Here is a 21,025-nt window from a genome sequence, read left to right as displayed (position 1 = left end):
GACTTTCTTCGGGCTGCACCCACTCTGTGGAATGCCCTACCACGTACAATAAGACTCTCCTCTAGTCTTCAAACCTTCAAGCGTTCCCTGAAAACTCACCTATTCAGACAAGCCTATCAAATTCCAGAACAGCTCACATTACCTTCATAGCTTTCCTATCCAATTATATCCTCACAGTACAGTCTACACATATCCCCCCCATATTTTCTTTCTTCACTCTCTTTTGCCCTGAACTTGGTTATCAGGCAGCCCACCAAGAACCTTTACAATCTGGTGAACAACTATGCAATAGATAGCACCTATCCATGTGTATCAATGCCTATTTCCCCATAGATTGTAAGCTTGTGAGCAGGGCCCTCCTACCTCTATGACCGTTTGTTTTTACCCAGTTTTGTCTTCTAATTGTGTCCAGTTGTAAAGCGCAACGGAATTTGCTGCGCTATATAAGAAACTGTTAAAAAATAAATAAAATAAAATATCTTGTTATAGAATCCAGTTTGCTAGCTCAGGATCCGTATTTCTAGGGTTAGCCAGTGATATCGCTAAGCCATTCATTTACCAGGAGCTTCCCAGTCCAGAGAGAAAGTTACTTACCTGGGTGCAAACTCATCAATGGTCAGTCCGGCTTTCAGGCCTGTCCTGCAATACTCCAACCCGTCGGCCACCGTGTATGCCAGCTCCAGCACAGCATCCGCCCCGGCTTCCTGCATGTGGTACCCACTGATTGAAATGGAGTTAAACTTTGGCATATGCTGTAAAGATGGGAAGAGGGGTGTAAAAAGTATTAATATGATTATACTGAAAACAATGTAAACAGAAACTGCAAACAATTTAATTATAAAAATGCTAAAAATAAAATAAAAAAAAAAAGGACTATAGCAGTTCTGTATGGGATCCGGTCTCTAGGTCAACAGTAACTAGGTCAACAGTGTCTAGGTCGACCACTATTGGTCGACAGTAACTAGGTTGACAGGGTTTCTAGGTCGACATGCTCTAGGTCCACAGGTCAAAGGGTCGGCAGGGCAAAAGGTCGACATGAGTTTTTCACAATTTTTTTTTTTTTTTTGAACCTTTTCATACATAACGAGGATTACGATTGGAACGGTAATCTGCACGAAGCGAGGGGACACTGTGCACTAATTGGGGTCCCCGGTCACTCTACGAAGAAGACGACACAAAAAAACCATAAGAATCTTATGTCGACCTTTTGACCTGTCAACCTAGACCATGTCGACTTAAAGACCCTGTCGACCTAGTTACTGTCGACCAATAGTGGTCGACCTACTTACTATCTACCTTCCATACCACACACGTTCTGTATAATGATGACAGGAGAATACATCACGACTAGTTGCTATACAGGACAGGCATTGTGATCTTCAACAATTATTACCAAACTTTTTTTTTTCCTTTTGTGTTTCCTCTCTTACATTCCTGCAAACGTATCGGCTTTTCAGGATCACTAAACTCAGCTACAATTCAAAATGAAACGGTGATCAATCTGGTGGCAACAGGCACAAATATGGAAGTCTTCACACCGTAAAAATAAGATTTTACTTACCGGTAAATCTATTTCTCGTAGTCCGTAGTGGATGCTGGGGACTCCGTAAGGACCATGGGGAAATAGACGGGCTCCGCAGGAGACATGGGCACTTTAAGAAAGAATTTAGATTCTGGTGTGCTCTGGCTCCTCCCTCTATGTCCCTCCTCCAGACCTCATTTAGAGAAACTGTGCCCGGAAGAGCTGACAGTACAAGGAAAGGCTTTTGGGAATCCAGGGTAAGACTCATACCAGCCACACCAATCACACCGTATAACTTGTGATAACTTTACCCAGTTAACAGTATGAACAATCACAGAGCATCAGATCAACCCTGATGCAACTATAACATAACCCTTATTTAAGCAATAACTATATACAAGCATTGCAGAAGAAGTCCGCACTTGGGACGGGCGCCCAGCATCCACTACGGACTACGAGAAATTGATTTACCGGTAAGTAAAATCTTATTTTCTCTAACGTCCTAGTGGATGCTGGGGACTCCGTAAGGACCATGGGGATTATACCAAAGCTCCCAAACGGGCGGGAGAGTGCGCATGACTCTGCAGCACCGAATGAGCAAACACAAGGTCCTCCTCAGCCAGGGTATCAAACTTGTAGAACTTTGCAAAGGTGTTTGAACCTGACCAAGTAGCCGCTCGGCAAAGCTGTAATGCCGAGACCCCTCGGGCAGCCGCCCAAGAAGAGCCCACCTTCCTTGTGGAATGGGCCTTAACTGATTTAGGCAGCGGCAACCCAGCCGCAGAATGAGCCTGCTGAATCGTGTTACAGATCCAGCGAGCAATAGTTTGCTTTGAAGCAGGCGCCCCAAGCTTGTTGGAAGCATACAGGATAAACAAAGATTCTGTTTTCCTGACCTTAGCCGTTCTGGCTACCTAAACCTTCAAAACCCTGACCACATCCAGTGACACGGAATCCTCCAAGTCAGTAGTAGCCACAGGCACCACAATAGGTTGGTTTATATGAAAGGATGAAACCACTTTCGGCAGAAATTGTGGGCGGGTCCGCAATTCTGCTCTATCCTCATGGAAAACCAGATAAGGGCTTTTATGTGACAAAGCCGCCAATTCTGACACACGCCTAGCCCAAGCCAAGGCTAATAGCATGACCAACTTCCAAGTGAGATATTTTACTTCCACCGTTCTCAGTGGTTCAAACCAGTGTGATTTCAGGAAACTCAACACCACGTTAAGATCCCAAGGTGCCACTGGAGGCACAAAAGGGGGCTGAATATGCAGCACTCCCTTTACAAACGTCTGAACTTCAGGCAGAGAAGCCAGTTCTTTTTGAAAGAAAATGGATAAGGCCGAAATCTGAACCTTAATGGAACCCAATTGAAGGCCCAAAGTCACTCCCAACTGTAGGAAGTGAAGGAAACAGCCCAGCTGGAATTCCGCCGTAGGGGCATTCCTGGCCTCACACCAAGCCACATATTTTCGCCATATAGGGTGATAATGTTGAGCCGTCACATCCTTCCCAGCCTCTATCAGCGTAGGAATGACCTCATCCGGAATGCCTTTTTCTGCTAGGATCCGGCGTTCAACCGCCATGCCGTCAAACGCAGCCGCGGTAAGTCTTGGAACAGACAGGGCCCCTGTTGCACAAGTCCTATCTTAGAGGCAGAGGCCACGGGTCCTCTGTGAGCATTTCTTGCAGATCTGGATACCAAGTCCTTCTTGGCCAATCCGGAACAATGAGTATTGTTCTCACTCCTCTTTTTCTTATGATTCTCAGCACCTTGGGTATGAGAGGAAGAGGAGGAAATACATAGACCGACTGGAACACCCACGGTGTCACCAGTGCGTCCACAGCTATCGCCTGAGGGTCTCTTGACCTGGCGCAATACCTCTGCAGCTTTTTGTTGAGGCGGGATGCCATCATGTCCACCTGTGGCAGTTCCAATCGACTTGCAATCTGCGTGAAGACTTCTTGATGAAGTCCCCACTCTCCCGGGTGGAGGTCGTGCCTGCTGAGGAAGTCTGCTTCCCAGTTGTCCACTCCCGGAATGAACACTGCTGACAGTGCGCTTACGTGATTCTCCGCCCAGCGAAGAATTCTGGTGGCTTCTACCATCGCCACCCTGCTCCTTGTGCCGCCTTGGCGGTTTACATGAGCCACTGCGGTGATGTTGTCTGACTGAATCAGAACCGGTTGGTCGCGAAGCAGGGACTCCGCTTGACGTAGGGCGTTGTATATGGCCCTTAGTTCCAGGATGTTGATGTAAAGGCAAGTCTCCTGACTTGACCACAGCCCTTGGAAATTTCTTCCCTGTGTGACTGCCCCCCACCCTCGGAGGTTTGCATCCGTGGTCACCAGGACCCAGTCCTGAATGCCAAATCTGCGACCTTCGAAAAGGTGAGCACTCTGCAGCCACCACAGGAGAGACACCCTGGCCCTGGGGGATAGGGCGATTAACCGATGCATCTGAAGATGTGATCCGGACCACTTGTCCAGTAAGTCCCATTGGAAGGTCCTCGCATGGAACCTGCCGTAGGGAATGGCCTCGTATGATGCCACCATCCTTCCCAGGACTTGAGTGCAGTGATGCACTGACACCTGTTTTGGTTTTAATAGATTCCTGACCAGTGTCATGAGCTCCTGAGCTCTCTCTATCGGGAGATAAACCCTTTTCTGGTCTGTGTCTAGGATCATGCCTAGGAGAGGCAGATGAGCTGTAGGAACCAACTGCGACTTTGGAATATATAGAATCCAGCCGTGTTGCCGTTACACTTCCAGAGAAAGTGATACGCTGTTCAGCAACTGCTCTCTTGACCTCGCTTTTATGAGGAGATCGTCCAAGTACGGGATAATAGTGACACCTTGCTTCCGCAGGAGCACCATCATTTCCGCCATAACCTTGGTGAATATTCTCGGGGCCGTGGAGAGACCAAACGGCACTGTCTGAAATTGGTAATGACAATCCCGTACCGCAATTCTGAGGTACGCCTGATGAGGTGGATAAATGGGGACATGAAGGTATGCATCCTTTATGTCCAGAGTCACCATAAAATCTCCCCCTTTCAGGCTTGCAATGACCGCTCTTAGCGATTCCATCTTGAACTTGAACCTTTTCAGGTATATGTTCAGGGATTTTAAATTCAATATGGGTCTGACCGAATCGTCCGGTTTCGGGACTACAACATGGTCGAATAATAACCCCCTCCTTGTTGAAGGAGGGGAACCTTAACCACCACCTGTTGAAGATACAATTTGTGAATTGCAGTTAACACTGTTTCCCTCTTGTGGGGGGAAGCCGGCAGGGCCGTCGGTGAGGGGGCATCTCCTCAAAGTCCAGCTTGTATCCCTGAGACACAATATCTATTGCCCAGGGATCTAACAGGGAGTGAACCCACTTGTGGCTGAACTTACGAAGGCGTGCCCCCACCGGGCCTAGCTCCGCCTGTGGAGCCCCAGCGACATGCGGTGGATTTTGTAGAGGCCGGGGAGGACTTCTGTTCCTGGGAACTAGCTGTGTTGTGCAGCTTCTTTCCTCTGCCCCTGCCTCTGGCAAGAAAGGACGCACCTCGGACTTTGTTTCTTTGTTCGAAAGGCTGCATTTGATAATGACGTGCTTTCCTAGGCTGTGCAGGAATATAAGGCAAAATATCAGAATTACCAGCTATAGCTGTGGAGACCAGGTCCGAGAACCCTTCTCCACACAATCCTCAGCCTTCCATATGCCTCTTAAGACAGCATCATCTGTCCATTGCATATTCTACAGGACACGTCAAGCAGAAATCGACATAGCTTTGACTCTAGGACCCAGTAGACTCATGTCTCTTTGGGCATGTTTTCTATATATATATCTCTTAAGACAGCATCTTTAATATATATATCTATATATATATATATACACACACATATACATATATATACATACATACATACATACTAGGGTCTCAATCTCTGCTGATAAGGTACCTGTCCACGCTGCCACAGCGCTATAAACCCATGCCGACACAATCGCCGGTCTGAGTAGTGTACCAGAATGTGCACGCTATCTGCAGGATCCCTGAGGATAGCTGTTACGTCAGGGCTACCTTTTGGACAAACGTGACACCCTAGGGGAAGATTCCCATCGTATCCTGGCCCTAGTAGGGAAAGGATACTCCCAGAGAATTCTTTGTGGGAAACTGCAGTCTCTTGTCTGGAGATTCCCGCTCTTTTTCATCATGAGAGGAGGGAAATTTACCTCAGCTTTCTTCCCCTTAAACATGTGTACCCTTGTGTCAGGGACAGATGAGTCATCAGTGATATGCAAATCATCTTTTATTACAATAATCATATATTGAATACCTTTCTGCCATTTTGGCTGTAACTTTGCATTATTGTAGTCGACACTGGAGTCAGACTCCGTGTCGATATCAGTGTCTATTATTTTGGATAGTGATCATTGAGAGACTCTGAAGGTCTCCGCGACATAGGGACAGACATGGGTAGATTCCCTGTCTGTTCTCTAATCTTTTGTGCAATAAATTCACCTTAGCACTTAATTACACATATCCAAACAGGTGTCGGCGTTGTCGACGGAGACACCCCTCTCACACACATATTTGCTCCATCTCCTCCTTAGGGGAGCCTTTTACCTCAGACATGTCGACACACACGTACCGACACACCACACACTCAGGGAATGCTCATCTGAAGACAATTCCCCCATAAGGCCCTTTGGAGAGACAGAGAGAGAGTATGCCAGCACACACCCCAGCGCTATTAACCCAGGAATAACACAGTAACTTAATGTTAACCCAGTAGCTGCTCCTTATATTGATTTTTGCGCCTAATTATGTGCCCCCCCTCTCTTTTTACCCTCTTCTACCGTGTAACTGCAGGGGAGAGGCTGGGGAGCTTCCTCTCAGCGGTGCTGTGGAGAAAAAACATGGCGCTGGTGAGTGCTGAGGAAGAAGCCCCGCCCCCTCGACGGCGAGCTTCTGTCCCGCTTTCATGTACAATTTTTGGCGGGGGTTCATACATATATACAGTGCCCAACTGTATATATGCAAACTTTTGCCAAAGAGGTCTCTAATTGCTGCCCAGGGCGCCCCCCCCTTGCGCCCTGCACCCTTACAGTGACCGGAGTATGTGGGTGTAGTGTGGGAGCAATGGCGCACAGCTGCAGTGCTGTGCGCTACCTCAGTGAAGACTGGAGTCTTCTGCCGCCGATTTCGAAGTCTTCTTGCTTCTTTCACCTGGCTTCTGTCTTCCGGCTCTGCGAGGGGGACGGCGGCGCGGCTCCGGGATCGGACGACGAGGGTGAGATCCTGTGTACGATCCCTCTGGAGCTAATGGTGTCCAGTAGCCTAAGAAGCAGGACCTATCTGCAGAGAGTAGGGCTGCTTCTCTCCCCTCAGTCCCACGATGCAGGGAGTCTGTTGCCAGCAGAGCTCCCTGAAAATAAAAAAAAACCTAACAAAATACTTTCTTATAGCAAGCTCAGGAGAGCTCACTAAACAGCACCCAGCTCGTCCGGGCACAGATTCAAACTGAGGTCTGGAGGAGGGACATAGAGGGAGGAGCTAGAGCACACCAGAATCTAAATTCTTTCTTAAAGTGCCCATGTCTCCTGCGGAGCCCGTCTATTTCCCCATGGTCCTTACGGCATCCACTAGGACGTTAGAGAAATGTATTTGGTTTATTATTTATTACCTCGTTAGAATATATTACTCCTTTTCTTGGTAGGAGCTTAAAGGTTCCATTCAATAATCTAACAGACAGGAAGTCTAAATGTGCACAAAGACAAAATGGCTTCTCCATGAGCAAAAGCACCTGACCACACAAAGAGCCCTGTCCGATATGATTGCTGAATGATCAGCTCTTTCAGATTTGCCGAAAGAAGACACACATCCAGCCATTGGGACTTACAGACTGAACAATCGGATCACAATGGGAGTGGCAGCCTTGGTCCTAAATTAAACACTGAATTATATGGTTTACCCCAAAAAATAATTAAACAATCAAACCACAAAAAACGAAAAGAAAATTGCGTTTATCTACAAAATCCTACTTATTTATAAAGAAGGTAAGGTGCCGTGTGGGATTACCGGTCATTGTTATCCCACACGGTTCCCGGTGATACAGGTGTCTCCTATTTGATGCTTGTATAGGTAGCTATTACATGATATATTTATTTACCCTCTCAGATTTGAAATCAGATAACAATATTCCTCACCAAGATCTCAATCAGTTCTCCGTGGACTTAGATAGACAGTAGCCTGGACACACGAGTATGGAACCTCACCTGAGACGTGTACTGGAAGATATCTGCGATGATGCGCATGGAAGGCTCAGGAGGAAATATGTAGGTGTTCCGCACCATAAACTCCTTGAGTATGTCATTCTGTATAGTCCCAGTCAGCTTCTCCTGGGGTACCCCCTGCTCCTGACCGGTGACAATGAACATGGCTAGAATAGGGATGACCGCACCATTCATGGTCATGGAGACCGACATCTTCTCCAACGGGATGCCGTCAAAAAGCATCTTCGTGTCCTCTACCGTGTCAATGGCCACCCCAGCCATGCCAACGTCTCCGTAAACCCGAGGGTTGTCCGAGTCATAGCCACGATGCGTGGCCAGGTCAAAAGCAACAGATAGCCCCTGCTGACCAGCTGCATGTAAACCAAACACAATTATTATGGGGAGGTCTACAGTCTTGTCTGGTCATGTACTGTACATAAGACACAGCCTGATTTCAGGGACTGAGTGGACAAGACAGATACAGGTGGGTCCTCATACAGCTAGCAAATATACGCGCCATACGACGCAAGACGCCCGGCGCGACTGCTCCACTCCAAGAGAAGTAGTGTATTGTTTTTTTATTTCAACTTTGCTTCTTATTCGCATCGCAGATGGAGCGAAACACCACTCAAGGTGCTCTAGAGAGGTTGAGCTGCGAGTTTAACCGCAAAAGGAGTTGGTTTCAAACACGTACAAAGTTGCAGATGAAGTCGCTGAATCGTAGCACTTAGTGTACAGACTGAGGCTCATTTGCACAAAGATGTACAAATATCGCACATCAAATTGACCAGTGCAATATAGCAATGTAGTTTTTCCGCGAAGACAGGGCTTTTTTGGGGTGACGGAAGCCACCGTGTATGAGGACACAACTGTATGAGCAAGACACAGTAAAGATCTTAACAAAAAAACAGCAATTAATTATAATATGGTCTTATTTACATAAATTTGCAAATATATTTTTCATCCTAGGAGAAATGACATTAAATGAACAAAGATGGATCGCTGGTTAGACAAGTATAAACAAATGTAATAATTATATAATAATATGGGCGGTAGATGGGTGTCATAAATGTATTATTTATTTTAACTTAAGACCCCCAACACCCTAATAAAAAAAACAAAAAACCTCACCCTTTATGTTGTCTCTATAGAACTTGTTGCTCTCCTCCACCGTGCTGAAGCCAGCGTATTGCCGGATGGTCCACGGCCTGTGCGTGTACATGGTGGGGTATGGACCTCGGCTGAACGGCTTCACCCCCGGCAGCTCCTCAGGCAGGTCTGCTGTGTCCCTATTGGTGTAGAGAGGCTTTATCACTATGCCCTCTGGCGTGTGCCACCTCAGGCTCTCCGGGTCTTTCCCTTTCAACTGTTTCTTGGCCAGTGCTGCCCATTCCGGATGCAAGGTCTGGTGGTGGCGGCTCTGTGCGGAGGTGCAGCGGCTGAGCCGGAGTAGGGCTGGCAGCTTGGTGCGACCAGGGCACTGGCTTCTGCATAGGCTTCCCAGCAGCAGATGCTGCACTCTGGCCCTCAGCATCATTAGAGGACGACCAGATGTCCCAAATGCTGGACCTGGAAACACAATGGAGAAGGGAACAGAGGATGAGAATGAAAGAATTATTTTATGTACTTTATAGTATACAAAAACAAATGTAAATGATTAATTTCTGCCATAATACATGAAGAAAAGGCGTTACAGTATTTGTACTCAACAGGTAAGTGGCATGAAAGCGTTATATTATAACGGCTAACTGAAAAGATGAACTAGCAAGCACACTGCGATATTTTCACGGTGATTCCATAGTGCTGCTGACGTCGGTGCGGGACTCTGGAGGGGAAAGTATTTAAAAAATGGGTCCAGCATGTGTAGTGGGGGCCCCCTCTGGACTCTGGGGCCTGTGTGCACCACACCCATTAAGATACGCCAGTGCTGGACACGTGATCCCGTCTGTTTGTGATGTGTTTTTTAATCAACAATTAAACTAATTTCTGACACATAGGAGAAGAGTACGGGTTCAGTATGATTTACCGACGGACACATTACCAACGGTTATAATCCCGGCAGCCATTGACTGACAGTCAAAATACCGACATTCATTATGCCGACATTGGGCCTAATTCAGACCGGATCGTAGATGTGCGAAATTTAGCACGTCTGCGATCAGCCACTCTGACATGCGGGGGGACGCCCAGCACAGGGATAGTCCTCCCCGCATGTCTGGCTCTGCCCTGCCGCACAGGTACAAAAGCTTTTGAACTTGAAGAGTAGCTTCCTGGCAGCGCAGCTCGTGCACGCTGGCAGGGAGCTACTCGTCGCTGTCCGGGTCACAGCGGCTGTGTGTGGCGTCACGCAATCGCCGCTGTCCGCCCCCTGCACGGTCTAGGCACGACTGCTTTGCCCCTAAAAAGGTGGCAAAACGCTGCCGCCAGCCTGCCCCCCCCCAAGCTGAGACGGTCGGCGGCTGTCTGGCAAGCGCCGGCACACTGTGGCGTCGGCGCATGTGCAGTTCAGACCTGATTGGCTGCTGTGCGAGAACACACAGCAGCGACCAGGTCTGAATTAGGCCCATAGTCCGAATACCGACATTTGAAATGCCGACATGTCAAAATACCAACATGCGTTTTTCAGAGGTTTTTTTGTGTCAATGTCAACATAGGTCGACATGGACACCGTCTAAGTGTACCGCTGCACTCGCCATGCTTCAAGCACGGAGCCTCGCTGCACTCCGCACACTATTATATTCTCCCTCCGGGTCCACTGGGATGGTAAAGTATAAACATGTCTGTTTTGGGGCAAAAATTCCTTAAAAACGAATGTCGGCATTTCGACATGTCAGCATCTCAAATTACGGTATTCTGACTATGTTGGCATTTTAAACATGTTGGCATAATGAATGTAGATATTTTGAATGTGTCTGTATTTTGACTGTCGGTCAATGGCCGTCGGGATTATGTCCATCGGTAAATCAACTGCTACCCGAAGAGTACATGTTACTTCTTTTTAGACTGAGAAGAAAAGGAAAAAAAATCACATTGTGTAATATGACATGATACCTGTATATGGAAAAAGGGGGTTTTTTTGGCTGGGAAAAGCTCATTGTTGTTTCGATTGAAACTACCTGTGTAAAGGGCCCCATACACTAAACGATAATGCCCGATTTCAGCCCAATTCGGGCATTCAGGACCATATATTGGGTGAAAATCTGGCTTTTTGGCTGTGTATCCGATCCGCTGTGCGGCCCCGTGAGCGTCGGATCGGATCCCCTAGATCGCTAGTGCTGCACTCGTGTATATATCGGTTCCCGCAGGCATGGCAGATATCACATACGATATATCGCATGCAAAATGTACCAAATCGTTTGGAATCGTATGGAACCAGTCCCGGGAAGCTCCCGGGAGAGTTCAAGGGAAATCGCCTCTGACTTCAGCCTCAGACATATCGTTCTAGTGTATGGGGCCCATAACAGTCAAAACAAAAACCGTATGGCACTCAGAGCATTGTGCGGCTGCTTACGCAAGACACAGATATACAACCTGAACTCTGGCGTTCTGAAACATTTCCTACTGACACCCATTTACAAAGCTGCACAATGCTCTTCTTATAAACATCTGTGATAAACTTTTTCAAATATGGACAATATTTAACCAGGGTAATAAACCATTGAGTGGACATCCCCTGCGACGTCTCCAGTGCGAAGGGTGCTGGCATACTGCCACATTCTGGGCCCTGAGCATAACCACCACAGGAACCGTCCAATCACCTGTTTATATCTCTTCACTGCCCAAAGCCAATAAAAAGCAGGATCCCATGCCACAAGCACTAACTTTGTGTAAGAAAAAGGGCCCAGAAAGCCAGTAAGGGCATCTACAGCAAATAATCTGCTGCCGTACCCTGTGAAAGGAGAAACACAGAAACATAGGGGTCAATTAAAAATTAAATTCAGCGCGGATTGAATAGCACCGTCAGGGAGCTCCCGAAGTTATTCAATTCAGCGCGATATGTGATGCCCGATGAGAGGATTTCTTCTCGCACCCCTCCAGAGAAATCCAACGAAAGTACTGGCGTAATGCTGTTTTCTACCTGTAGCATGGCGGAAATAGCATCGCACCAGACACTTAAGTCGGAGAATGCTGGTTCTCATGACTAAACACCCTGTTTAGTCTGCGAGAACCGGCCTTCTCCGACATAACAGCGCGCTGAATTGAATAGCACCGGGAGCTCCTTCCCGGCGGTAATCAATCCACACTGAACTGAATTGTATCCATAGAATGTGACAGCAGATAAGAACTAGTGTTCATTCTAGCACCCTGCACCTTTCAAATCCTGTGCAGTTCCTCTTTCGTGCCCGGGGTGTCGCTCTCTGCTCTGGTGCTTCTCAGCACACACGGGTCTGTATCACAGCACTGAGTAACAGATCAGAGTGTGCTGAGAAGCATCACAGCAGAGAGCGACACCCCAGGCAGAAAAGAGAGACTGCACGGATTTTGAAAGGTGCAGGGTGCTAGAATGAACACTAAGAACCACTTGGCCCATCTAGTATGCCCTAAACACATGTATGTGGACACACTTACACACTAGGGTTAATATTTTTTTGTCGGGAGCCATTTAACCTACCAGTATATTTTTGGATTGTGGGAAGAAACCGGAGGAAACCCACGCAAGTATGGAGAGAATATACAAACTCCACACATATTGGGGCGTGGTGAGAATCGTAACCCATGACCTCAGTGCTGTGAGGTAGTAATGTTAACCACTACCCCAAACATACTGAGGCATGCCATCACAATATTCCCATGATTTAGCCTACTCAATGTCTCTCATTTAACCCTATAAGGGTAGGAAGAAACTCAATGCAGGAAACAGGTCATTAAAGAACAGCTTGTGTCTACAGACGTGGGAGATACACACTATTATGCAGTCTTCCAAATGCATCCTATCAATTCACAACAACCGCAGTGATGTCACTGGTTCGTAGTGCTCTTAACACTCATTGGTGCAGTAATGTAGAGACAATCTCATCAACAGCTCATCACTGCATCATACGAATGTCAGCCTTGGATTCCAAGGATCAACCTGACTCCACCACAACTTCTATAAAGGTACATACACACACAAGGACATGTATGAAAACAGTTCTATAGGTGTGCAGAGAGGTGACACTCGTAGGAATGGTTACCATCAAAACTTTGCATTGCCCAATACGAGGAGCTGGGTGGGAAAGAGATTGTAAAGCAGGGGCCCACATGCAAAATCAAAATTGTGTTTTGCAGTACAAAACTTAATAAAATGACATAATGCAACAGAGGAGATGCATTGACAGACTATGCAGTGCACCTAACCCCAAAGATTAATCCCAGCCTGCACAGTGGGGTAACGTAATACTATGCTTGGCCTAAATGCCCACAGTTGCTGGGACAGAATGGTGAACCTGACATTTAATTCTTTCCATCATCATTATCAACCGTGTCCCCAAATTCTCCAAGGTAGAACAGTTTACTTTACGTGGGAGGGAATGAAGGACCAAAAAGCAGTCCCATTTAATACATTAGAGACTGTACAACTAAAATGGTGCTTCACCTACTACATCACAAAACATACCCGGAAAGACTAAGAAATCTCAATATAAATAGTTTGGAGCAGAGAAGGGAAAGGGGAGACATGATAGAAACTTTCAAATATATCAAGGGTTTTAACAAAGTCCAGGAGGGAAACATTCTGCAAATGAAGAGAAGTATTAGAACATGAGGACATGCACTGAGACTGGTGGGGGGGGGAGGTTCAGGAGAAATTACTTCACAGAAAGGGTAGTGGATAACTGGAATGGCCTCCCATCAGAGGTGGTAGAGGCTGAGACAGTAGAGCAATTTAAACATGCATGGGATAGACATAAGGATATCCTTACAAAGAAAAAAGGATCAAATAAGGTTTGAGATTAAAACAAATATATATGGTAAAAAAAAAGGGGCAGACTTGCTGGGCCAAGTGGTTCTTATTTGCCGTCAAATTCTATGTTTCTATGCCTTAAAAACACAGTAAGCGGACATGTAGGCGTGAATGAAAGAAGCGTGCAGCTACCTATATTTATTTTTAAGTGACCGTTGCTGCGTAACCACCATGTGAAGAATACCTATATGTTTACTGCAGCCAGTCACGCAGCCCCAATACATGCAGTTGTGGTGAAACACAGTTTGCCCTTGTGCATAAACAATACTGTACAGAATATACCCAGCTGGTTGGCATGGCATTTATATATTATCCTGCTGCAACTATAATGCATGGATGAGGGTTCCTATCAGGAGGTGCCCAAGAGCTTGCAATCACTGCAGCCTGTGAACCTGTCATGCAGCCCCCCCTCACCTAGCACTAACAGCAATGTGATATACACAGCACCTTGTCTGCCACACTAATGGCATTGCACATAGCTGGGGGTGTGCCTGTGACTGAGCCCTGCACACATTATGCCGGCTTCTCACCCGCAGGATACCCCAGTGGGGGCAGCTCCGGGCACTGACACCCCGCCTGACACTCTCACCTTACCAGCAGCGTCCTGGCAGCTGTGTAATGTCAGTAACCGCGACAGGACTACATCTCCCGGCATGCCCAGCTCCTTACTTCCGGTATGCGCCACACTCTCTCCTCTCCGCCTCCTGCAACGTTGTGCAGGTATCTTTAGTTCCTGGTGACTTACACCCCGAAGTGTACAGTAATTTAATGACCAGCGCCGCCATGTGTCAGGCCATGGTGAATGTAAATGTGTTTATCAGGCTCAGACAACCTGTGCCACCCAGTCACAGCGCCCACTGACATGGTCTGTTAGGGCATGCTGGGGCTTGTAGTTCCACAGTAGCCGGAGGGGTCAAGCCCCAAGCTCCTTGTTTCTGAGCTTGTCACATGTGGAGGGCTCATGCTAAATGTATGGTGGCTGCGCCGTTGTGGCACAGATACGTGCTCGGTGTAGTATGTAGAGATGAATATTAATTCTATAGCTGCAATGGTGTTTTCTTCTGTCGCAGGGAACACTGAGTATAGCCTGGAGAGGAGAGAGTCTGGCCACCAAATGGTTACAATTTCCCCCCCCAGCAGCCCAGACTCCTCCACTGTACGTATGCTTACCATACCATCTCTTTAAACGGGAAGTAGTTACGCGACCGTCGGTCAGGAGACCGTCGGTCACAATACCGACACCGAAATCCCGTCCCCATACAGTCCCGCTAGTCGGCATGCCGACTAACAGGGACTATTCCCACTCGTGTGTGTCCACGACACCTATAGAGTAGGAATATAACCTGTGCCGAGCGCAGCTTGACACCGTGCCCACAGCGTGGCGAGCACAGTGACCCCGCAAGGGGCTTAGTTGCGCTCGCCCCCCCAGCCCGCCGGGCATCTAAAATTATTATTATTATTATCCTTTATTTATATGGCGCCACAAGGGTTCCGCAGCGCCCAATTACAGAGTACATAAACAAGTAATCAAACAGGAAAACAGCAACTTACAGTTGATGACAGTATATGACAAGTACAGGGTAAATAAACATAGTTACATCAGCAGATGACACTGGAATAAGTATCAGGTGGCAGAAGACTGCTGGATTTGGTGCAGTTGAAGAATATTAAAGAAAGGATAAGCACATGAGGGAAGAGGGCCCTGCTCGTGAGAGCTTACATTCTAAAGGGGAGGGGTAGACAGACAGGGGTGAGACAGATGGGGTACATAGAGAGCGTAGAACAGAGGGTTAGGATGAGATTTGGCTGGGTTTGGTAAAGAAGTGGGTTTTGAGAACCCGTTTGAAGTTTTGTAGAGAGGTGGAGAGTCTGAGGGGGAGAGGTAGGGAATTCCAGAGAAGTGGTGCAGCACGTGAAAAATCTTGGAGGTAGGAGTGGGAGGAAGTAATCCGTAGGCAGGAGAGTCGGCGTGCATTAGTAGAGCGAAGAGGACGGGTGGGAGTGTAAAGGGAGATAAGGTCAGAGATGTAGATGGGAGAGGAGTGGGTGAGGGCTTTGTAAGTGAGTGTGAGAAGTTTGAAATGGATTCTGAAAGGGAAGGGGAGCCAGTGAAGGTCTAGTAAGAGAGGAGAGGTGGACGTAGTGCGTTTGGTGAGGAAGATGAGCCGGGCAGCAGCATTGAGGATAGATTGGAGTGGAGAGAGGTAAAAGCCAGGATCCCGGCATCTGTATGGTCACTCATACCCAATCCCTTTAAACCAGGACACTCATGGCATACACAGGTTCTGTGGCTGATTTAAACTAGGTGAAATGCAGACATGAAGCCAGCAGCCACAGAACCTGCGTAATTCATGAGCATCCCAGTTTAAAGGGATGGTATAGTAAGCCTAGCTATACCCTGCCCCCAGCCACTGGCCAGCCAGCTTTAGTTTGGTGCCGGCGGGAGCTTGCACCGCTTTATGGGGGGCTGCTTTAGGTGATCCCCCTGTTACTTTTTTAGTTTTCTTTTGTTCGTTTTTTGAATGGGCAGTCACAGCAATATAGCCCCTTGTCAGCAACCTGACTGTATCCACTCAAATGAATAGTTGTGTACCCCAAATCAGCGTGGCACATTGTCTAATACCACATCCTGCATTCTATAAACAGAATCATTTAATGCAAAAGACCGACGTATGTTCTCTCCAAGGGGCCGATTTATCACAAGGCATTTGCAGGATGTCCCCAGAACGCACCAATTTACAGGTAATGTCTGCAAATATCCAGCATCCACAGAACGTGTCTAGGGGGGATTTCTGCTGTGGTCCCCTGTATTTGCTTGAACAAAAAAAAAAAAAACATAGATTTCTATGATTGCTGCTTTAATGCAAGTTTATAAGTAGGGGTGTGCAAGCGGTGCTGCCGCACAGAGCACAGTGTCCTATGGGTGACACTGTCGCTGCTCCAAGGCACCTGCATGTGGTTTTCAGGCACCCGGAAGTTACTAGAGAGCCACCAACATTATCCATAGGCCGCTGCGGCAGTGCTCTACTTACTGGAGCTGGTGGTGGAGTCAGCAGCCCATCCCCTAGACATGCAGCCCTGTCCCCTAGCTGGTGGCGGTGCCAGTGGCCCCAATCCCATGGAATGATGTAATTACATTATTGGTGTAGGGGGCGGTACCTGCACAGGATGCAGTACTGCTTTGTTATGCACTGGCGAGATTTACCAAGTTCCAGAATGCGCATTAGACTGTCCACATCCGAACCCGGAAGCAGAATGATATAACAAAGATGTACAAATTGTAGAATTATACAATAGTAAAGAACAGGGACACAAAATTTCACTCAACCCCTTATAAAGAATAGAAGGATGGAAGAATTGGGGAAAGAGATTTCAGGAGAATCACTTCAATACAGAATGGAGAATAGATTATTTGTATTTGATCTTTTGTGTTCTGATCCTATGGGAGCAAGTCAGCTAGGCTGCTATTGTCGTCTTCTCAAGCATGTCATGGTCACCAACAGCGCAACCTATTGAGGTGCACAAATGTGTGATGTTGCGGTGAGGCAAATCATGGGGACATTTGAAGCCATACAACATGAGCACCCATCTCAAGATGGCGTTACCCAGTGATAAAAACCAAAGCTTTCATCACCTGCCAAGCTGTGGAAAGATTCCTTCCCCCATAGTGGTCTATGAGGACAGAGGTGAGCAACGGAGTACTGAATAAATCTCTATGTTCATGTAAAGGGCATGTGGGGAGGACTGATGGCTAGCGGGGCATTTACCCTTATATACCTCTTAAGAACAATTGTGTGTGTGTGTGTGATGAGCAGTGAAGGAAAGTGCAGGGAGCGGTTGCAACAGGAGCCCGGGATCAGCAGGGGAGACGGTGCACAGTAATATGGAGGAGGGTGAGAAGATGCTGGTGGCTGACAGCATGGCAGGGAGAGAAAGGGAAAGCACCTACTGATAGAGAATGGTGGAAACAGCACTGTAGTGAGGTAACACAGGCAAGCAATGGAAACATAAAGGTACCACACAAAGTACTGTAAGGCTCATGAGTTGTACAGCAGGACACCGGAACTGCAGAAAGCCCATCCCATCGAAGGCTAAAAAGTATTGTGAGGGCTTACAGTATGTGATCACTTTACATCCAGATGGGCTAATGAGCCTCTGCCACCATAGGGCACGCAGGCACTCATTACCGGACAGGGGTCACTCACATGAATAGAGTGGTGAAACCAGTGTATTCATTATTGGTAAAAACTCCAACAACAAGAGACAGTCCAGTAGCCGTGATACAAATACAGTATATAATAAATTTGGCGACTATTCAAATTTTTGCTCAAAACCTAAACAAAATCACAGCAGTCACTGCTGGAGACATTAGCATGGATTGGCATTGGCCGCTTGTGGCTGGAGAGCCTGGCGGCCACATGGTTAATGGTGGCCATGGTACGTGAGGGGTTAACCCTTATAGTGCCCGGCGCCATTTTAAGGACAAGAGGTGCTTGGCGCCACTGTTAAATGTACTTACGGCGACAGGCATGGACTGTTTAAAAATATGTTTAATAATGTGTCATATGTTATATCGCTGCGCAGTGCGTAGTTGGAGAATGATGGACTGCACGGTTATAGAACTGCATGGACAGGGCACTTATGAGAAAAATACAAGGTATTTTGTTTCTAAATAGGTCTTGACAATAGTTCTTGAAACACTTTTGCATAGAAAGTCGTATGTTAATTGTCATAGCTCATGCAGGGAATACGTAACAATTGGCAGGCTTTTGGTGGCCAAACATTTTCTTTGAGATACAAAGGAAGGTTTGAAGAGAAGACTGTTTGTGTTTCCAGCATCTCCTGTTGTGTGATAAGCCAAAACTGGTTTTACATAGAGAAGTGAGAGCGACAGGAACATGTTAATCACATTGTGTTTTATTAATGCAAACTAGTGGGTTTCGTTTAACAAACAGTTTGATGTAAGATTTTTTTAGGCTGCATTATCTAGGATTCAGATGCATGTTTAAATTACACGGACTTTGTGTGTGACAGGAAAAGGTCGAGGAACATTTGTTTGGGAAATCAAATACAAACCGTATGTGATAACTGTATCAATGGCGAAGTGTAAACTCCCAGGTGGTAGGAATTGGAGTTTAAATGACACCAAACTTTGTCTGTGTGACAGGAAGGAGGAAATTGCTTCATGCACTTATATCCTTTTAAAATGTAATTTATTTAAATGTTGTAAAATATCCTGATTGGATGGAAAGGACTCAGATGGGAACTACTCCTTGAGATGTATTGTGGTTTTACTGTATAAAAGAGGAGGCCTGTGAGCTTCAGATGTGTATTATAACATTTTCATTCAGCTGTAAGATCTTGCTGTATTGCTGTTGCCCCTAGCAATAGGGAAGAGTCTTTTTTAAGACTGTTTGAGCAAATAAACATTATCTGCCTCAAGACGACTGCTTCATCTTTGATTCATGCTGTTTCGGACTGGGGCAAGGAGGGCCCACTGGGGGGAATGCAGCGATATGGGCCATTATAAAAGGGGTGTGTTTGTCACTGGAGTGGGTGTGGCTGGCCACCAATGAGGCTGGTCTACCTATTAGAAAGTGCATAGACGGGGATCTCCTATATATATATATATATATATATATATATATATATAGTAAATAGTGTATGCATGATAATGTACTGGATTAATACCAGCAATGCAATGTAGTGAATACACCATAGTCCTAGGAATGCAGTATAGTGTAACATATTTATAATAATATTTAAGCACATGATGGTAATCCTGTCTAGTTATACCCATTAATGCACTGTACATGGGAGAGGGGATCTGGTTCTGACCGCCAGTGTCTAAACCTCAATGAGAACTAGAACTAGGCCTAGTAAAGACTAAACACGTCAATGTAAAATCAAACTATCTAAGCACTTTCCACTGGGGTAACTCAATCGTAGGTGACTGAGGCAGTGGGGACCACTGGGGATTTCTCTTGGACCCTGTGGGCGAGGTCTTTGTTGTGTCTATGTGATCCACTTTTTCATCTATTGTTAATAATTACACTGATCAAGGTCTTCCTAGGTTATTCAGGGTTTTGCTCAAGTAACAAAATCACATGATAAAAGCATCTTTGTACATTTATATAAACTGAAATAATTTTCATCTATAACATCATCCACATATTAGCACAAAATATCTAAATAAAATGACAGCAGTCACTGCTGGGGACATTAGTATGGATTAGACGTTATTATCTGAAAGTGTACAATAAATTGTATTTATTTCCCAGCTCTCACCAGGCTGATCATGTGACTGCATTACATCATAAATAGCTCCTGTGATGTCACAGAGTTAGTGCTGCTGTCACAGTCAGCAATCAGCTGCATGTCGGTAGTCTGCGCTGTATGTGCTCCCAGCCTGTATCTGTGACTACGCCTGCAGGACTTACCATCGCACAGTCTAAGGGGAGACCAATTTCACTCCAGTTTTCTAATAATCTATGAGCACAATGTTAGCGTAAAAAACCTTTCTCACACATTTGTGATATGCATGGAAGTGATATAGAGTCACGTGGCCGACATTTACCATGTTGACGTTCATATTTTTGATACTGCAATGTCGACAGTAGAATGTCAACATAGTTCAACATGTCGCCCGGCACCAGTTTGACGTCCTTAGAAATGTTAACATGTTTAAAAAATCATCATCGGAATGAAATGTCGCCATGTGAAACGTCATCATTTTCAGAAGGCCAGCGGTTAGGCATTGCCGGGAGTATTAAGGTTAGGCTGCAGGGGAAGTTTTAGGTTAGGCCGCAGCCTGGGGGGGGGGGTTGGTTAAGGTTAGGCAGTGGATGAGGGGTTAGGTTTAGGGATTATGGACAGGGCAGGTATACTTAACAGAGCGTCGGCATATCAATCACGCTGCCGGAAACTGATGGTCACATGACTTTCATGTAGGCATGATGAATGTTACAAAAATATTATAGCACAATAATGTATGTCGAAATGAGAACTGTCTACCTAACATTCAACACCCCGTGGTGGGAGTTTAACACTTTCATGGAAGACTTTAATCGTCTTTTACCCACTGTTAACATTTACGCTGTAGAGTAAGTAAGAGTATTTTAATTGGGCTATACATATTTTCTTATATTACATGGGCATCCCTGAAAGATTCCTCCTTTCCCTTTTGGTCCATGGGTATTATTTAATACATTTGTATATATTGGTGAGCTGATAAAATTTGTTAATTCATAACTATCTATCATCTCTAATGAAGGTATTCACATAGCAC

At 46.3% G+C, this 21,025-nt stretch overlaps 1 protein-coding gene across 3 annotated transcripts in view; it reads right to left on the bottom strand.

Annotated features, from left to right (window-relative positions):
• MMUT (methylmalonyl-CoA mutase) overlaps positions 1 to 14,438 on the bottom strand; it is a 136,268-nt gene extending 121,830 nt beyond the window's left edge. Inside the window, exons 1-4 of one of the 3 annotated variants that reach the window (XM_063915205.1) lie at positions 14,332 to 14,438; positions 8,928 to 9,365; positions 7,800 to 8,167; positions 595 to 752 (exon numbers count right to left, since the gene is read on the bottom strand). In XM_063915205.1, coding sequence (XP_063771275.1) covers positions 595 to 752; positions 7,800 to 8,167; positions 8,928 to 9,365; positions 14,332 to 14,392 — 1,025 coding nt within the window. In that variant the 5' untranslated portion in view covers positions 14,393 to 14,438. Of the gene's footprint in view, positions 1 to 594; positions 753 to 7,799; positions 8,168 to 8,927; positions 9,366 to 14,267 lie in introns of all 3 variants that reach the window. The other 2 variants (XM_063915204.1, XM_063915203.1) reach the window with 2 other exon arrangements.
• Between the last annotated feature and the right edge of the window lie 6,587 nt (positions 14,439 to 21,025).

Source organism: Pseudophryne corroboree, chromosome 4 (genome assembly GCF_028390025.1).
Source record: "Pseudophryne corroboree isolate aPseCor3 chromosome 4, aPseCor3.hap2, whole genome shotgun sequence".
Taxonomy (NCBI): Eukaryota; Metazoa; Chordata; class Amphibia; order Anura; family Myobatrachidae; genus Pseudophryne; species Pseudophryne corroboree.
The sequence above is the reverse complement of the archived record's forward strand: the minus strand, read 5'-3'. Positions and strand labels throughout refer to the sequence as shown.